Source organism: Pantherophis guttatus, chromosome 6 (assembly GCF_059756535.1).
Source record: "Pantherophis guttatus breed Tessera chromosome 6, ASM5975653v1, whole genome shotgun sequence".
In the NCBI taxonomy this organism is placed as follows: Eukaryota; Metazoa; Chordata; class Lepidosauria; order Squamata; family Colubridae; genus Pantherophis; species Pantherophis guttatus.
The window spans coordinates 44,373,011-44,386,867 of record NC_142068.1 but is presented as its reverse complement, the minus strand read 5'-3'; the positions used below and the strand labels follow the sequence as shown (position 1 = coordinate 44,386,867).

At 36.3% G+C, this 13,857-nt stretch overlaps 1 protein-coding gene across 3 annotated transcripts in view; it reads right to left on the bottom strand.

Moving 5' to 3' along the window:
• YEATS2 (YEATS domain containing 2) overlaps window positions 1–13,857 on the bottom strand; it is a 39,532-nt gene that overhangs the window by 4,104 nt on the left and 21,571 nt on the right. For all 3 annotated transcript variants that reach the window (XM_034439802.2, XM_034439803.2, XM_087872762.1), the window contains exons 20-30: window positions 12,520–12,681; window positions 10,658–10,831; window positions 9,736–9,934; window positions 8,732–8,863; window positions 8,155–8,253; window positions 6,294–6,405; window positions 5,415–5,488; window positions 3,281–3,360; window positions 2,219–2,417; window positions 1,298–1,524; window positions 57–131 (exon numbers count right to left, since the gene is read on the bottom strand). In XM_034439802.2, coding sequence (XP_034295693.2) covers window positions 57–131; window positions 1,298–1,524; window positions 2,219–2,417; window positions 3,281–3,360; window positions 5,415–5,488; window positions 6,294–6,405; window positions 8,155–8,253; window positions 8,732–8,863; window positions 9,736–9,934; window positions 10,658–10,831; window positions 12,520–12,681 — 1,533 coding nt within the window. The remainder of the gene's footprint in view (window positions 1–56; window positions 132–1,297; window positions 1,525–2,218; window positions 2,418–3,280; window positions 3,361–5,414; window positions 5,489–6,293; window positions 6,406–8,154; window positions 8,254–8,731; window positions 8,864–9,735; window positions 9,935–10,657; window positions 10,832–12,519; window positions 12,682–13,857) is intronic.

Here is a 13,857-nt window from a genome sequence, read left to right as displayed (position 1 = left end):
TTAATTTGTCTATGATTAAGACTACTTTAATACTAAGAATTTTGTTAACAGCTTACCTTTAAAATCATATCTTCTATTATAAAAGCATATATATTTTTGTGAAGTTCCACAGGTGGAAAGGAAATTCCTACCTATAAAATAAGACAATATGTTCATAATTAACTTCACAGACATGTACCTTCTTCAGAAGTTAAAATGACTCTTAGAACCAAGGGTGAAATCCAAATTTTTTCTCTCCAGGTTCTGTGGGCGTGGCTTGATGGACTGGCAGGGGAAGGATATTGCAAAATCTCCATTCCTACCCTACTCTAGGAGAAGGATACTGCAAAATCTCCATTCTCTCCCCACTCAGGCAGAGGGGGTATTTGCCAGTTCTTTGAACTACTCAAAATTTCCGCTACCGATTCTCCAGAACCTGTTAGAACCTGCTGGATTTCACCCCTGCTTAGAACTGGTTACACTTAAAATTCAATAGGCATAGACTGCTATATGTTTATAGAATTGTAGTAGTTGGAAAATTAACATTTTGTTCTGGAACTTTCAAGCTGTATCCTTAATAAGATTGCTGTACAAAATGCAGCCATTCTAAACAGAATAGAATTGGATTATAAAGTGCAAAAATAACAAGTTTTTCTTCTGATGCCTAGGAAGAAATTACACTTCCTAAATATTTCTGATAGGATTCACAAATATTTGAAATAAGATTCTGAATTTGTAAACTGAAGAATCACTAAATATATATAGATTTTGTGTATGTTTGTGTGTGTGCATGTACGCATGCATGAATGTGTGCCTGCAGATAAGATGAATCATATTCAGTTCTACTTTTATCTTCTGGAAGGAATCTCGCAACATTGGCACTTCAGGTGGACTAAAATTATTATAAAAAGGTAGGAGGATTATGGAATTTAAAATTCAACATTTGCTGTTTTTTAGTGCAACTGCAGACAGTCCCCCCTATCCCTCCCCCCTCCCCCCGGTAAGATTTTGAACCAATTACTTTGGGGTCCAGATAATGCTGATTATAGAATAATGTTTGAGTGCTTAGCTGGAGTTTTAAGTCTGATGACTGACAGTTCTGCAGCACGTTTGTGATCCTTATTTCCTAGAACTGAACATTTTTATTAGCAATTGTGAAAGCAATTGGGGAACAAAACTATAAAACAGTATTCAAGATCTTCTAGCTTGTTGAATAAAAAGGTAAGTCAACTTGCAACCATTCTACATATTACATATATTACACTCTAAAAACCTCAAGATAATGAAAAAGTTATTTTTAAAAAATTATTTTATTTACCTGTTGAGCAGTCTCACGCACATACTCAGATGCAGACTGTGGGGCTAAGTAGAATTTGGCCTCTTCTTGTGTCTCTTCCTGTTCCTTTTTAATGTTTATTTTCAGAGGTTCAGTAATGTTAAGAATGTCTACTTCCTCATCATTGTCAGATTCTTGTTTAAGGAGCTGCTCTAGTTCTATAAGCTTTCGACATAGCTCTTCCCCAGTGGTATAAGAAGATGAGCATTCTTTTCCATGTAAAGCAATTAGGCACAGAAGACAGGATTAGCAAATAATTTATATAAAGTGACATGCAGTTCATTGCAAATAAAACAAATTATAGTTGCTACGACCAGAAACCTAAACTCCCAATCTTCTACTATCCATATATCTTTCAAGTTTCAGTCATTATATCAAAAGAGAAACCATTAACAATATTCACAAAAATATTTGGAAATTCAGAATTGTTAGTTTTGGGGTTGAAGAAATGGAGCACACTCAATTCAATAAAGTATGAATGTGTATCTATATCTATTTCTGTTTATGTAACAGTCGCTAATAAGAATATTAATGTTTCTGACAACTATGATGAGCAGTCCATACCACTGGGTTTAAAAAAAAATCTGCTTATCATATTTCCCTTGTTTCAGGACCAAAATAACATTTATTTCATTTATTGATTCATTCATTGATTCATTCACTCATTTCTCTTGAATGTCCCCAGCCAGTCCCAAATAATCAGAAGGACAACCCCCCACTTTATAAGAAAACTGTTAAATATAGCATTTTTATACATGGTCCTAGAAATACATATTGAATCATCCAGGCAAAACTGAGGCTGGCTTCAGGAGACAAAGATGGAAACCTAATCCTATAATTTACTTTCATTCTACAAATTATGCCAAAATAAACCCTTTGAGGTTCTGAAATTTGATTCTTTACCTGGCTCATTGTCTATTTGTGTCAGCACATCCTCTATGGAATCTTCATTCCTAAAAGCTTCTGGATCAGGTGGTGTATAGCCATGGAAGCGACACCAATGTACAACCTCCTTTGTTTTCAGAGGCACAATGCTGTGAAATTTAGGATACTTTTCTATGATTTCTTGAAGGATTTTACGTATTGTCAAGGCTCTTTGCCACTGCAGATGAAAAAAAGGAAGAAGAAAAACAACTTAATTAGAATCAAATATGTATATCTTTCATTATAGTTGCATTATAATCTTCTACATCAATGGATCTGTATGCATTGTAAGAACTAAGTAAAAAACTGTAGATAATTGTTATCTCCCAGATGGCAACCAGGTGATCCTCTACTGCTTAATTGCTGCTGGTCAAAGTCACATACAGCAACAATGGAACCTGTGTGCGTATATCTATGTGCACATGTGAAATTGTTCCAAACAGATAACTTCTGTTAATAGATGATTTCACAGTTCTAGCCATTCTATGTTTTGTCTTTGTGGCTCTAAAATAGGGTACTTCTAATAAATAAGAACAAAAATAACATCAAAGAAAGAGTTAATACTTCGATGCTTCTAAAAGCTCAGAAATTGAAAACTTTTAGGGAAAATTCAATTTTTTGTTTTCAGTTTGTTACATCAGAGGACAGTACAATCTATCCTGGAATGCTTCCTCATTTTTCATCACAGTGCTCGCAACAGAAGGGTCATTTTGTCAAGCAGAAAAGAAACATTAAAAGCAAATTAAAAAAGCCTTGGAAGTAGGACAACATAAAGGCAACATTGGAAAAAGTTGCTATTTTGTCACACAAAAGATCTGGATTGTACAATGTTAAGACAGAACATGGAATTTTAAGTTCAGTTACATTTTGTTTAGTCAAGTATTAGTAAATCTCTGCATAAATGGCTATGTATTAAATGCAAGAGATAATTTTTAAATAATTTCTAGGGATTTTAAAAATCACCAGATTTCTGAGGGACAGCTTTCAGTCATACATTTCCCTGAGGCTGAAATTCAGCTTTATAGAATATATTAAAATTACCTCAGCAGCTCTTCGTTTTCCAATATTCCAGGTATAATATTGTTCCACAGAACTGGCACAGAAAGGATTGGCATCCTCAGCTAAAAAAACAAAGAAAGGAACATCAAAAGCTTTAGATTTTTAATAACAATGGAAATTAATATATTATAAGGCAAGCTATTTCTGAACATCTTCTCAGAACATACCATAGTTTAAATCAAAATATGCTGCTTATCAGGAAGTACCTTATGGAAAAAATTGAAAAGCCTTTTACTCTGATTTAAAACAGATACTAAATTAGAAAGAACATTAAGAGGTATTACCATAGTTATTTGAACAACAGGTAAATATCAAGGGTGGTATTTGTGACATAAGATAATTTTTTAGCCTTTTGGAACTACTCAGAAAGATGGAAGCCTCTGAACATAAAAAACATCTGAGAAACAAATTACTAGAAATGATTTGGAGAAGGGAAAAGCAGGAGCCTGAATGAACCCCAGTGTGAAAACTAGGCACATTAATTGGTTTGTTTATTTCAGGAATACCAAGTCTCAGCATGTAAATGCCAATTGCTATTAAACCCACCTATTTTATGTATTTTCGTGTGGATGAAAATAAAGTCAGCCATAGCTGAATAACTCAGCAGCTATTTCCTCATAGTTAAGATACAGCTCATCTACTGCAAAAATCAGGAGTTGGATTTGGGCTAGGAGCCCGATTCAACTCTCTCATAATGTATTTTTTTTACAGAGAATATATGATTATGTAGTGCTTCATATGTGATTTCAAAAAGGTGCTTGGAACACTTAATGCTGCAAATGTAATAATACATGTCTGTAATCTTTAATTTGTAATCTCTTTGAAGCTACATTATTTCTTAAGCTGACCTGGCAGCTACAGAGGACAGCTATCTATTCTCAAGGAAAAAGAAATGATTGCATCAAACAGATACGGTTGGGTGCTAGGTTTGTGCTCCTGCATATTCTAAACCACCTTCTCGAAATCACTTAGAAAGCACTGCATAGCCCACTAGACTACAGAAAACTATTGTCCTTTTAGTTGTCCTATATGTTAAAAAGCAGATCAAAGTGGGAGAGGAATCTCTTTTAAATCCTTTGAGTCAGCAGGACTGGTGTCATGGATCAGATTAAACCTGAGTGTGCAATTGCAACAGCATTTAGGTTTATACTGTGCCCCATAGTACTTTACAACACTCTCTGGGTGCCTTGCATTATAGAAGCATTATTTGCATATAGCCCTCAACAACCTGGGTCCTCTTTTTACGGACTTCAGAAGGATGAAAGGCTGAGTCAACCTTGAGCCCCATCCAGATCAAACTACAGGCTGGGGGCAGATTTTGCCTGCAATACTGCACTGGAAGTTTTGATTTCAGAAATACTAGTTTCCCATTCCCATTCCTCATAAAGAGGAGGGTTAAAAATGCTAGACTGTCTCTGGTGTCTTTCAGAATATCAGCACAAATGGGAACACTTTCTGAATGCTTGTTATCCTTCAGAATTTAAAAAAAACACAATACAAGCTTTGTTAAGTGGAACAAGAAAATGGAAATTAGTGTTCTGACGGTTGAAATGGAAATCAATCAGCATTATTGTAATCCATTGCCCTCATGTACACTAGCCAGAATATGACATTTAGCCAAACATTTCTTAAAAATGCTGAAGGAAAATATATGGAACTCAGCTAGCAGAAATAATCTTGAAATGAAAAAATGGATATATAAAAACAGGAAATTGTAAGAGATTTTCCCATGGTTAAAATTTTCCCATGGTTAACATGTGGTCAAAGCCACATTATATTTCAAGCATTCTAAAGTTTGATATATTTAAAATTATCAAACTTAATGTTTACAGTTTTACACACTTAATAAAGTTTGTTGGGTAAATTCTGAGTAATCCTATGATTACAATCCTAATTGCTTCTTATGCGACCCCCTTAGGGTGCAAAATATTCCTGTTGCCCTCTTAGTGTCTAACACCCCTCTTGATAATGCAAACATCTTTCATTAGGGGGCAGTTTCACCCATTTTGAGAAACACTGCTCTATAGCAATTGCAGGCAGATGGACCAATGGCCATACTTGGTATGAATTGAGCATATTACACCAAAAAATGACTGTTAAACAATGTTTTCATTACTTGTCTCAGCAATTAATGGAATGTTCTTCACAATTGCGGTCAAAAGTTGCGGGAGATTTTCTAAGTATTCTTCCCTGTAGAAAATAAAGAGGTGGCATTTAATATAGAATTTATTTATAGCATAGTACAGTGCTTTTTACACTGCTTCTACTGTACAAAGAACATGCATGTACAGATACTGCCTATAGAGCACAAACGGAAGTCTCTGTGTACATAAAGACTGTGATGCTTGGACAAACATTTTCAAACCTTTCTCAGCTTTTACATTTTGGAAGTTTATATTTTACATTTTTTTCCAAGGGGAGGATAGTGTTAAGCTTACACAAACTTGATATGAAATAAAGAAAAAAGTTGTATTATAAGCTTCTACTAAGCTTTTTTTTTAAATAGGAAATTATGCTGTCGTAATTTGGTTTGCAATAAAGGGAGGAGTCTGTGAGGATCATAATAGAAGTTTCTCACCTCAGGTCTATAGCTGGATATAACTATTTATATAGCTTGATATGGCTCTTAAAGTTTGAGACAAAGATAAATCCGAACAAACAAGGTAAGTAGTTTCTATGGAGCCAGTGCTGCATCTAAAATGCAGTATATCCACTGCAACTAATGTGCAAACAGAGCAGTGTAATTTTAATGTGCATCTATAAAGTATTTCATACCTAGGCGTTAATATACTGTGATCTATGCAATATCCACTATAAAATCTCAACTGCTTGTATTGAACAAAATTAAAATAATTCTCTTGAAGAAAGTTCATTTCAACATTAATAGGGGTGAACTCCCAACAAATTCAAGTGGCTTATAAAAATATAACCCATATTGTTTACAACAGCCATTGCTCCCTGTAGTAAGTTATTTTAACTTCACAAAAATAATTACCCAATGGAATAATTTCCAAGTTCTGAACTTTCCTCTGTTTTTATTGTTGCCTGGGCATCCTGAGAGACTGGAATACTGCAGCTCTGCCCTGTTGCATCAGGCTCCAGCTTCACTTTAAAAGATAATAGAATATCTTTAAAAAACATTTGTTAGGGAAATGAAAGGCAATCCTAGTCTACTGTTTCAGACAAGCAGGAAGAAAAACTATAGGTAGTCCTTGAATTACAATAGTTCATTTAGTGACAGTTTGAAGTTACAACTGAAAAGTGCACTGAAAAAAGTGACTTATGACCATTTTTCACACTTACAACTGTTGCAGCATCCCCATGATCAAAATTCAGATGCTTGGCAACTGATTCACATTTATGACAATTGCAGTGTCCTGGGGTCATGTGATTACCCTTTGTGACCTTCTAACAAAGTCAATGGGAAATCCAGATGCACTTAACAACCATGTTACTAAGTTAACAACTGCAATGATTCACTTAACAACTGTCTCACTTAGCAACAGAAATTTTGGGCTCAATTGGGATCATAAGTTGAAGACTACCTGTAATTTTTCTGAAGGAGGAAAGCAGAGATTTTAAAGAGGAATCCTGGCACCACAATAAAGTATTATTTATTGACTTATTTATCAATCAATCAAATTTTGGAACCATCTATCTCCCTCACAGAGTAGTAACTGTAAGTATAAGTGGATGGCAGGAAAAAAAAAAGTAAAAGTCTACATTTCAAAACCTATTTTTTTTTGGGTTGCTGCTTTTTGTGTAGTAAAACTGCCTTAGTAATATCTTTGGTGTCCAAGTGAAAATACTGTTATATTTTTAGAGATGTCCAAAAAGATTTAATGATGTCAATACCTTCATCAAACTGAATGCTTTATCACCTGAATCCTGCTTCACTTGCATAATCATACTGTGGAACAGTGATAGCTAATAAAAAGCATTTGAAAGGGACATTTCCATTAAATGCAAAGGTGCAAGTGAAGTAACTTTTTTAGCTTAGATAACCCTGGCTATCTGAGCAAGTAGTATGCAGGCATATTCAGTTCATTGGTGGTGCCAATGAAAATATTTGCAGAGGTATATGCAAATATACCAGAGAAATCCTCTGAAGCAGCCACATCAAACCCTTTAATGCTGTAATGTTTCAAGAAGTGAGACTCCGCTGATATCTCAAAGGTGCTTTTTTTCTTCAAAAGGCTATTGGACTGTTTTTTCTTTGCAAAAAACCTTTGAGACAACTATGATCTAGATAATTAAGAATCTCCACAGGCATTTATATTCTGCTGATACCAATGCACTTTGCAAAGTATGCCTTCTGAATGCTTTGCACAATCCCACTGACTAATTTCCCAAAATATAACTATTACTGTACTTTTCGGAGTACAAGACACACTTCCCCCCCCCAAAAGAGGGTGGAAATGTTGGTGCATCTTATACACCGAATACAGCAATTTTTGGCCTCCCGAAACCCCGCCCCGCACGTCCTGTTTCCGCCAAAAACAAGCCCATTTTTCGCAAAAACGGATTTTGCAGAGGGTTTGGGAGGCCTGCAGAGTGCTCCTGGGGTTGGGGAGGGCAAAAACGCGATGCATGGTGGGTTTGGGAGGCCAAGAACGGGCCTGTTTTTCGCAAAAATGGGCCCCACAGAGGTTTGGGAGGTCTGCTGAGTGCTCCTGGGGGCCGGGGAGGACAAAAGCTTTTTTTTCTTGTTTATCTCTTCAAAATTTTGGTGCATCTTATACTCCGGTGCATCTTATAGTCTGAAAAATACGGTATAAATTTCTTATATATGTCATGAATAGTGGCTAATCATATAGTCATTTCCAAGGCTTCATTATGACAATGGGCAATTCTACCTTTTGTAACAGTCACTTCAGGAGTGCTTGGGGCAACTACGTTAGTTGTAGTCATGGGTGTAACAGCAGTTGATTTGCTGGAAGAAACCGACTGTATCACTGAAAGAGAAAAGGAATATTGGTAATGTAGACAAATATGCTTCACTTTTAACACTTTTTCATTTTTGTTGCTAAATTACTTCAATAATTTTAGCAGAAAATGATGTAACAATGGCTTTTTGCAACAGCTCTATACATATTATCTGAAAATTTTTAAAATTTGTTCTTTGTAAAACATTTTTTCTGATTTTACCTGGATCTCACAAACCAGGTTCTCACTATTATGCATAATCTGGTGTTGGTTTTAATAATGATAATGCTGGACATTAAAATTGTAAGTGTGTATTAGTTATCAGTGTCAATAGAATATGATATGTACGGCATCAAATATTGTGCTCCAGACAATTTAAAGTCTGCTCGCCACTAGAGCCAAAGGTTTCCAATTCTTTGCAGTGCAATAGATCCAGAAAGCTTAGAAGAGAGAAGCTTGCAATATTGAAAAAGAGATTTAGGCAATGTCTTGTCAACTACATCCTACCTTTGTTCACAGGCATCAGTATAGTTTGGACTCCTCCAGAAGCATTGCTGACACCAAGTTGTTTGAGTTGGCTGGGTACTGTCAAAACAGCCTGTTGTGGGCTGTTCTGGTTGGAGTGGATCTTTAGCAACCCTACATTAGAAATGTGTTAAAATGAATCATTTCTTCCTTTCACATAGAACAAAGAAAATAAAAAGGAAGCTCTCCTATCTATGTATCAATATGGAGAACTGTCTAGCACAGTGCTAGATCTCTCCCCTCCTATCAAGACCAACTGGAAATGGCCCTAGTGGAGAATTACAATATCATACCTTCCACGAGCCCCCAGCCCCCAAAATATGTCCAAAACTGGTATTAAGGGCTACTGAGAGATCCAAGAGAATCACCAGGGATGCCTTATGTATGGCATCCTTATATCCTTATATATGGATGACCATTTCGCACAAGGTAAGATCTGATTATTTAACAAAATGAGATTGAGGTTTTGCTTCTCATCCAAGAAGCTAAAGAAGCTGAAACTTCTTCAAGGAAACACAAAATCCAGTTGCCTTTTGAAAGAGTACCTTTTGGACAACCCTGACCTGGAGATCTGAGAATCTCCCTACACATTTGACTCAATTGATTTCACTCTGTTTCCTATGTAGAGCTTGTACTGCTTAAACTCCAAGACTTTCTCAGAAAACCAATGGGCTTTCCAGGATCCACATTCAAGAGAAAGTCAATTTTAGTATTTAAAAGATTGCAGAATCTGGTGGAACTGCATGAGCTGATATTTGGGGAACAACATGTCCAATTAACAAAATGTTATATGTAGTATTCAACTAGGCATCAATCTTGTTCAAGAATTGATGCTTGGGCTTCTACAATATTTTTTGAATCAGTTAACCCAAGTAAAGCTTGCACCCGTATATATTTCATATATACGTCATGCACCAGAGGGTTTTGTGTTTAGTTTGGATAAAAGCATCCCATTGACTAATTTCAATCTTTTAGTCCTAGATTACCTGATACTGCAGTTTTCGTGGATGCTGGTGCTGGGGTGGTGACCCAAGAAGCAATGCTTACAACTGTGGAGGAACTTGTTTTATTAGGTGCAACTGATGCTGCTTGCCCAGGATTGGCAACAACCTGCTGTTGCTGCCCAGATGCCTTCACAATGGGGCCTGCAGATGAAAGGGAGCTAGAGCTTGCACTGTCTGCTTGCTGTGTTAAAAAAAACAGGAAGAGTGGAAAATACATTTTTCAGATTAATGATCCAATAAAGAAAATAAAAGAAAAAAATATTCTAAATTATGAATTAATTATTCATTTTTTCAATATTTTTCAATTAGTCAATATTTTTAGTTGAGAGTTAGAAAAGCAAGGGGATCCAGTTCTATTGCATATAACATTTACAGTATTTTTGTAGTGCATTGTCAGTTTCAAGATTTCATACACGTCTCTACTTTTTACTAATAGCACCCCTCCATTTCCACCACAAGCCCATTTTACAAGAGTGAAAAGGGAGTATTTTTTTCTTTTTTCTGATAACATTTTTTGCATAGGTTTAGTGCCAGGACATAGTCTGAAGTCTTCTGATGCAATCATCTCAATTAAGCTATGCAGGACTACAGCAAATTACAGCCTGCATGGGAGCTTGTCTGGGAACCCCAACAGACAGTTTCTGGAGTACCATGAACAACAACAACAAAAAAAGGATGAAACCCAAATAATAAAATACAAAAACATTTTCTATAAACATAGTACGAGGGCAAGTACTGCAAAGGTCTCTTGTAAATGCTAACTTTTTTTTCACACAGCAGGATGGAGCCTTAACACTGAAGTCATTTTGATTTCCAAGGAGTAAGAAACTGATTCTTCCCTTGCATAATAACTCTGCAATGCATTTGAAGCCTGATGTGCAAATCAGCCAATACTGGACCTCACCTGGGGAACACCATTTGATGCAAGTGTCACAGCTGAAGTTGTTGCTGCAGTGATCATCCCGCCTGATACTCTTAGCACAGTGGTGCCGGGTTTTGAGAGCTGTGATGATGCCGGTAATGATTTCAGTGTATTGTCTGATATTTTCATGAGTGAAGCTTGACCGCTGGAAGCTGCCTTTAAATTTGTAAATAAGTTAAAATAGAAACAATATTTTTATAAAGCAGTTAGTACAACTAGTAGGAGAATAGAAAAGATACAAACATTAATGATGTTTTAAACAAAGCCTCAGTATATATGCAGGTGTTCAAGTTTGCTACATCTTCTAGATTATAAAGATATTGTCAGGAACAGTTTGTGAAGAATCAGTGAAAATTGTTATGGAGGGTTAAAAGTGCTGGTTTGTATCTCAGGGTACTTTTTTTGAATGCCACGTGATATTAAAGCAGGGATAAAAGAAACATTCTAGGGCTGTGTTAAAATTGAATCCTTTCCTTTTCAGTCAAAATAGAAATCACATAACAAACGTATGTTATGAACTATGTATTTCAAATGAAATACAGATTTGGAAGATTAAGAATAAGATCCAAGAGTCAGAAAGGACATTAGTCGTCAATTCCCTACATCGTGATGGATCTATGAGCCTTTCTGATAATGATCCTCCATTCTGTGTTTGAAGATTTCCAGTGAAGAATTACCTGTTCACTTTTCAGTGTGTTCCACTGCCTAACAGTTCATATAGCTAGGAGGTTTCTCCTAAAATCTAAATTGAACATGTTTCTTTGCACTTTTAACCCATTTGTTCTGGTCCTGCACTCTCAGTAGAGAAGAAATGTACTTCCTTTTTACGTGCCAGCTCTTTAGATATTTGAAGGTAATAAGGTTTCTTAGCCCAGTTTCTTCCAACCTGGGGTTTTTATTTATTTATTTATTTTTTATTTTATTTTATTTCTATACCGCCCTTCTCCTGCGGGACTCAGGGCGGTGTACAGCCGAGATAAAGCATTGCCTATAAATTTAAAAACAGTTTAAAAAACAATTAAATAATTTTGGCCCAAGATTTAAAACAACCCAATTAAAACCGAATTCAATTAAAACTGAGAGGATGGGATCAAGCCAGCCCGGCTAGATGGAATAAGTGTGTTTCCAGGGCCCGACGAAAAGTCCGGGTTCTTTAAATGTGTTGAACTATAACTCCCAAAAGTTCTAGTCACCAGATTGGGAAAGCCTGGACTAATCTTTTGCCCATCTGTCTTTCTACTACAAATTTCCTTCCTCATATTCTTCTTCCATTAAGGGGCAATTTGGAAGGAACATTTTTTACTATTGAAAAACTTTCATGAGAGGAAAAGGCTCAGCACGGCTTTCTCCTTCTCTATTGTCCATTGTTCAAACCATTGGCTGTCTTAATTCTTTTTCAAGCATTTTCATTTGAAAATAGAAATGGGAGAGTTCAACCCAAATATACTACATAAATATCTCACGGAGAACATAAATATTTTATGGATATATGGTTTTTAATATGGGTAACAGCAAAAATAAAATAAACAAAACCAAAACAACTTTTCAGAGTTTTTCATTCTGTTTCTTAAGATCTGTCTGTCTTGCCAAACCAAAGAATGTATTAAAATTAACCGTTCAGGCATACAGATTAGTATTTACACATTATTGATGATGTACATGTATATATTAAAATCAATCATTCAGACATTTATTTTATTAACCAGGCTTCTAAAAGATACATTAATATATTACCATAAAATACAGAAGTGACTTGCTACTGAATGCAAAACAGCTACACTTTGCATTAAGTCCTTCAAGAGTATCTAGAACAACCAGCATCTAAATCGAAGCACCACAGTTACCTGTGCAAATAAGGTGGCAGTTTTGTGTCCAGTTATAACTTTCAGAGCTTGCTGTCCTTGGGAAGATGATGTTCCAGCACTTGTATTACCTTGGATAACAGTCCCTGATGTCACCTGTTTTGCTGTAGTCTGGTGAGGTGGCTGGCCAACTAAAAAAGTGCCCTGCACAAAAAAATTAATATCTGTATTGAAGACATAGTAAGTAAGAGCCATTGTCCCTTAAATTCTGAAACCCTAAACCAGTGACGGCGAAGCTTTTTGGCACTGAGTACTGAAACGTGCATGTGTGCGCCAGCCAGCTGGTCTTCCTGTTTCTGGGGCGTGCATGTCAGCTGGTCTTTGGATTTCCAGCGTTCCAGCACAAGCAAAGACCAGCTGGCCAGTGCGCATGTACGCACCGGAAACTGAAAGAGCAGCTGGGGACGGCCCGCGTGCCCACAGAGAGGTGTCTGCGTGCCACCACTGACCCGCATGCCATAGGTTTGCCAACACAGCCCTAAACTGTTTTTCTTTTTTAGTTCCATTTAATATTAGTGAGGGTCATATCACAATACCTACATTTAAGTAGTGTCTATCAGATTCTATTTTTAAAAACTTAAAAAATTATGCCAGTTAACATAGCAAAAAATAGCAGCCTCAAATCACTTAGACAAATGATCGCTACCATATATTAAACAAAAGAGCACTGCGGCACCTTACTGTGATTTATGGCTTCCATGGTAACTGATAGACCCCTTGCATCCCTTTCTTAAAACATTCAGATTCTTTCAATTTTAAATTGAAAGCCAGCATGCTATCAGCCCCCTAGCCTCAACTTCATTTCCATGAATGCTTCTGTGCTCTCTTGTAAAGAAAAACAGTCAGTGGTTGAAGCATGTAGGTAGTATCTGCTTGCCTGGTAATCATAAAATGGGGAACTGGTAGGAAGCATCTTCGTAGGAAGCATCCTCTTCCTTTGATAGAGGATGCCTGCTGTAAGTCATCATTATGGAAATGAGGACAATGTGAATAATAGAAGTGTTATTTGTAGAGACAAGGACCAGGAAAGCCAATTCCTACCAGTGTTTTTTAAACTTTAATTAGAGTATATTCTAGCCCAGCTTTCTCTGTCCAGATACATTGCAGTACCTCCACCATCTTCTCCAGTCAACCTACCTACCTACCTACCTACCTACCTACCTACCTACCTACCTACCTACCTACCTACCTCTATCTCTGTTCAGCACATCAGTTTAGTTTAGTTTAGTTTAGTTTAGTTTAGTTTAGTTTAGTTTAGTTTAGTTTAGTTTATTTGATTTATATACCGCCCTACTCCCGAAGGACTCAGGGCGGTGAACA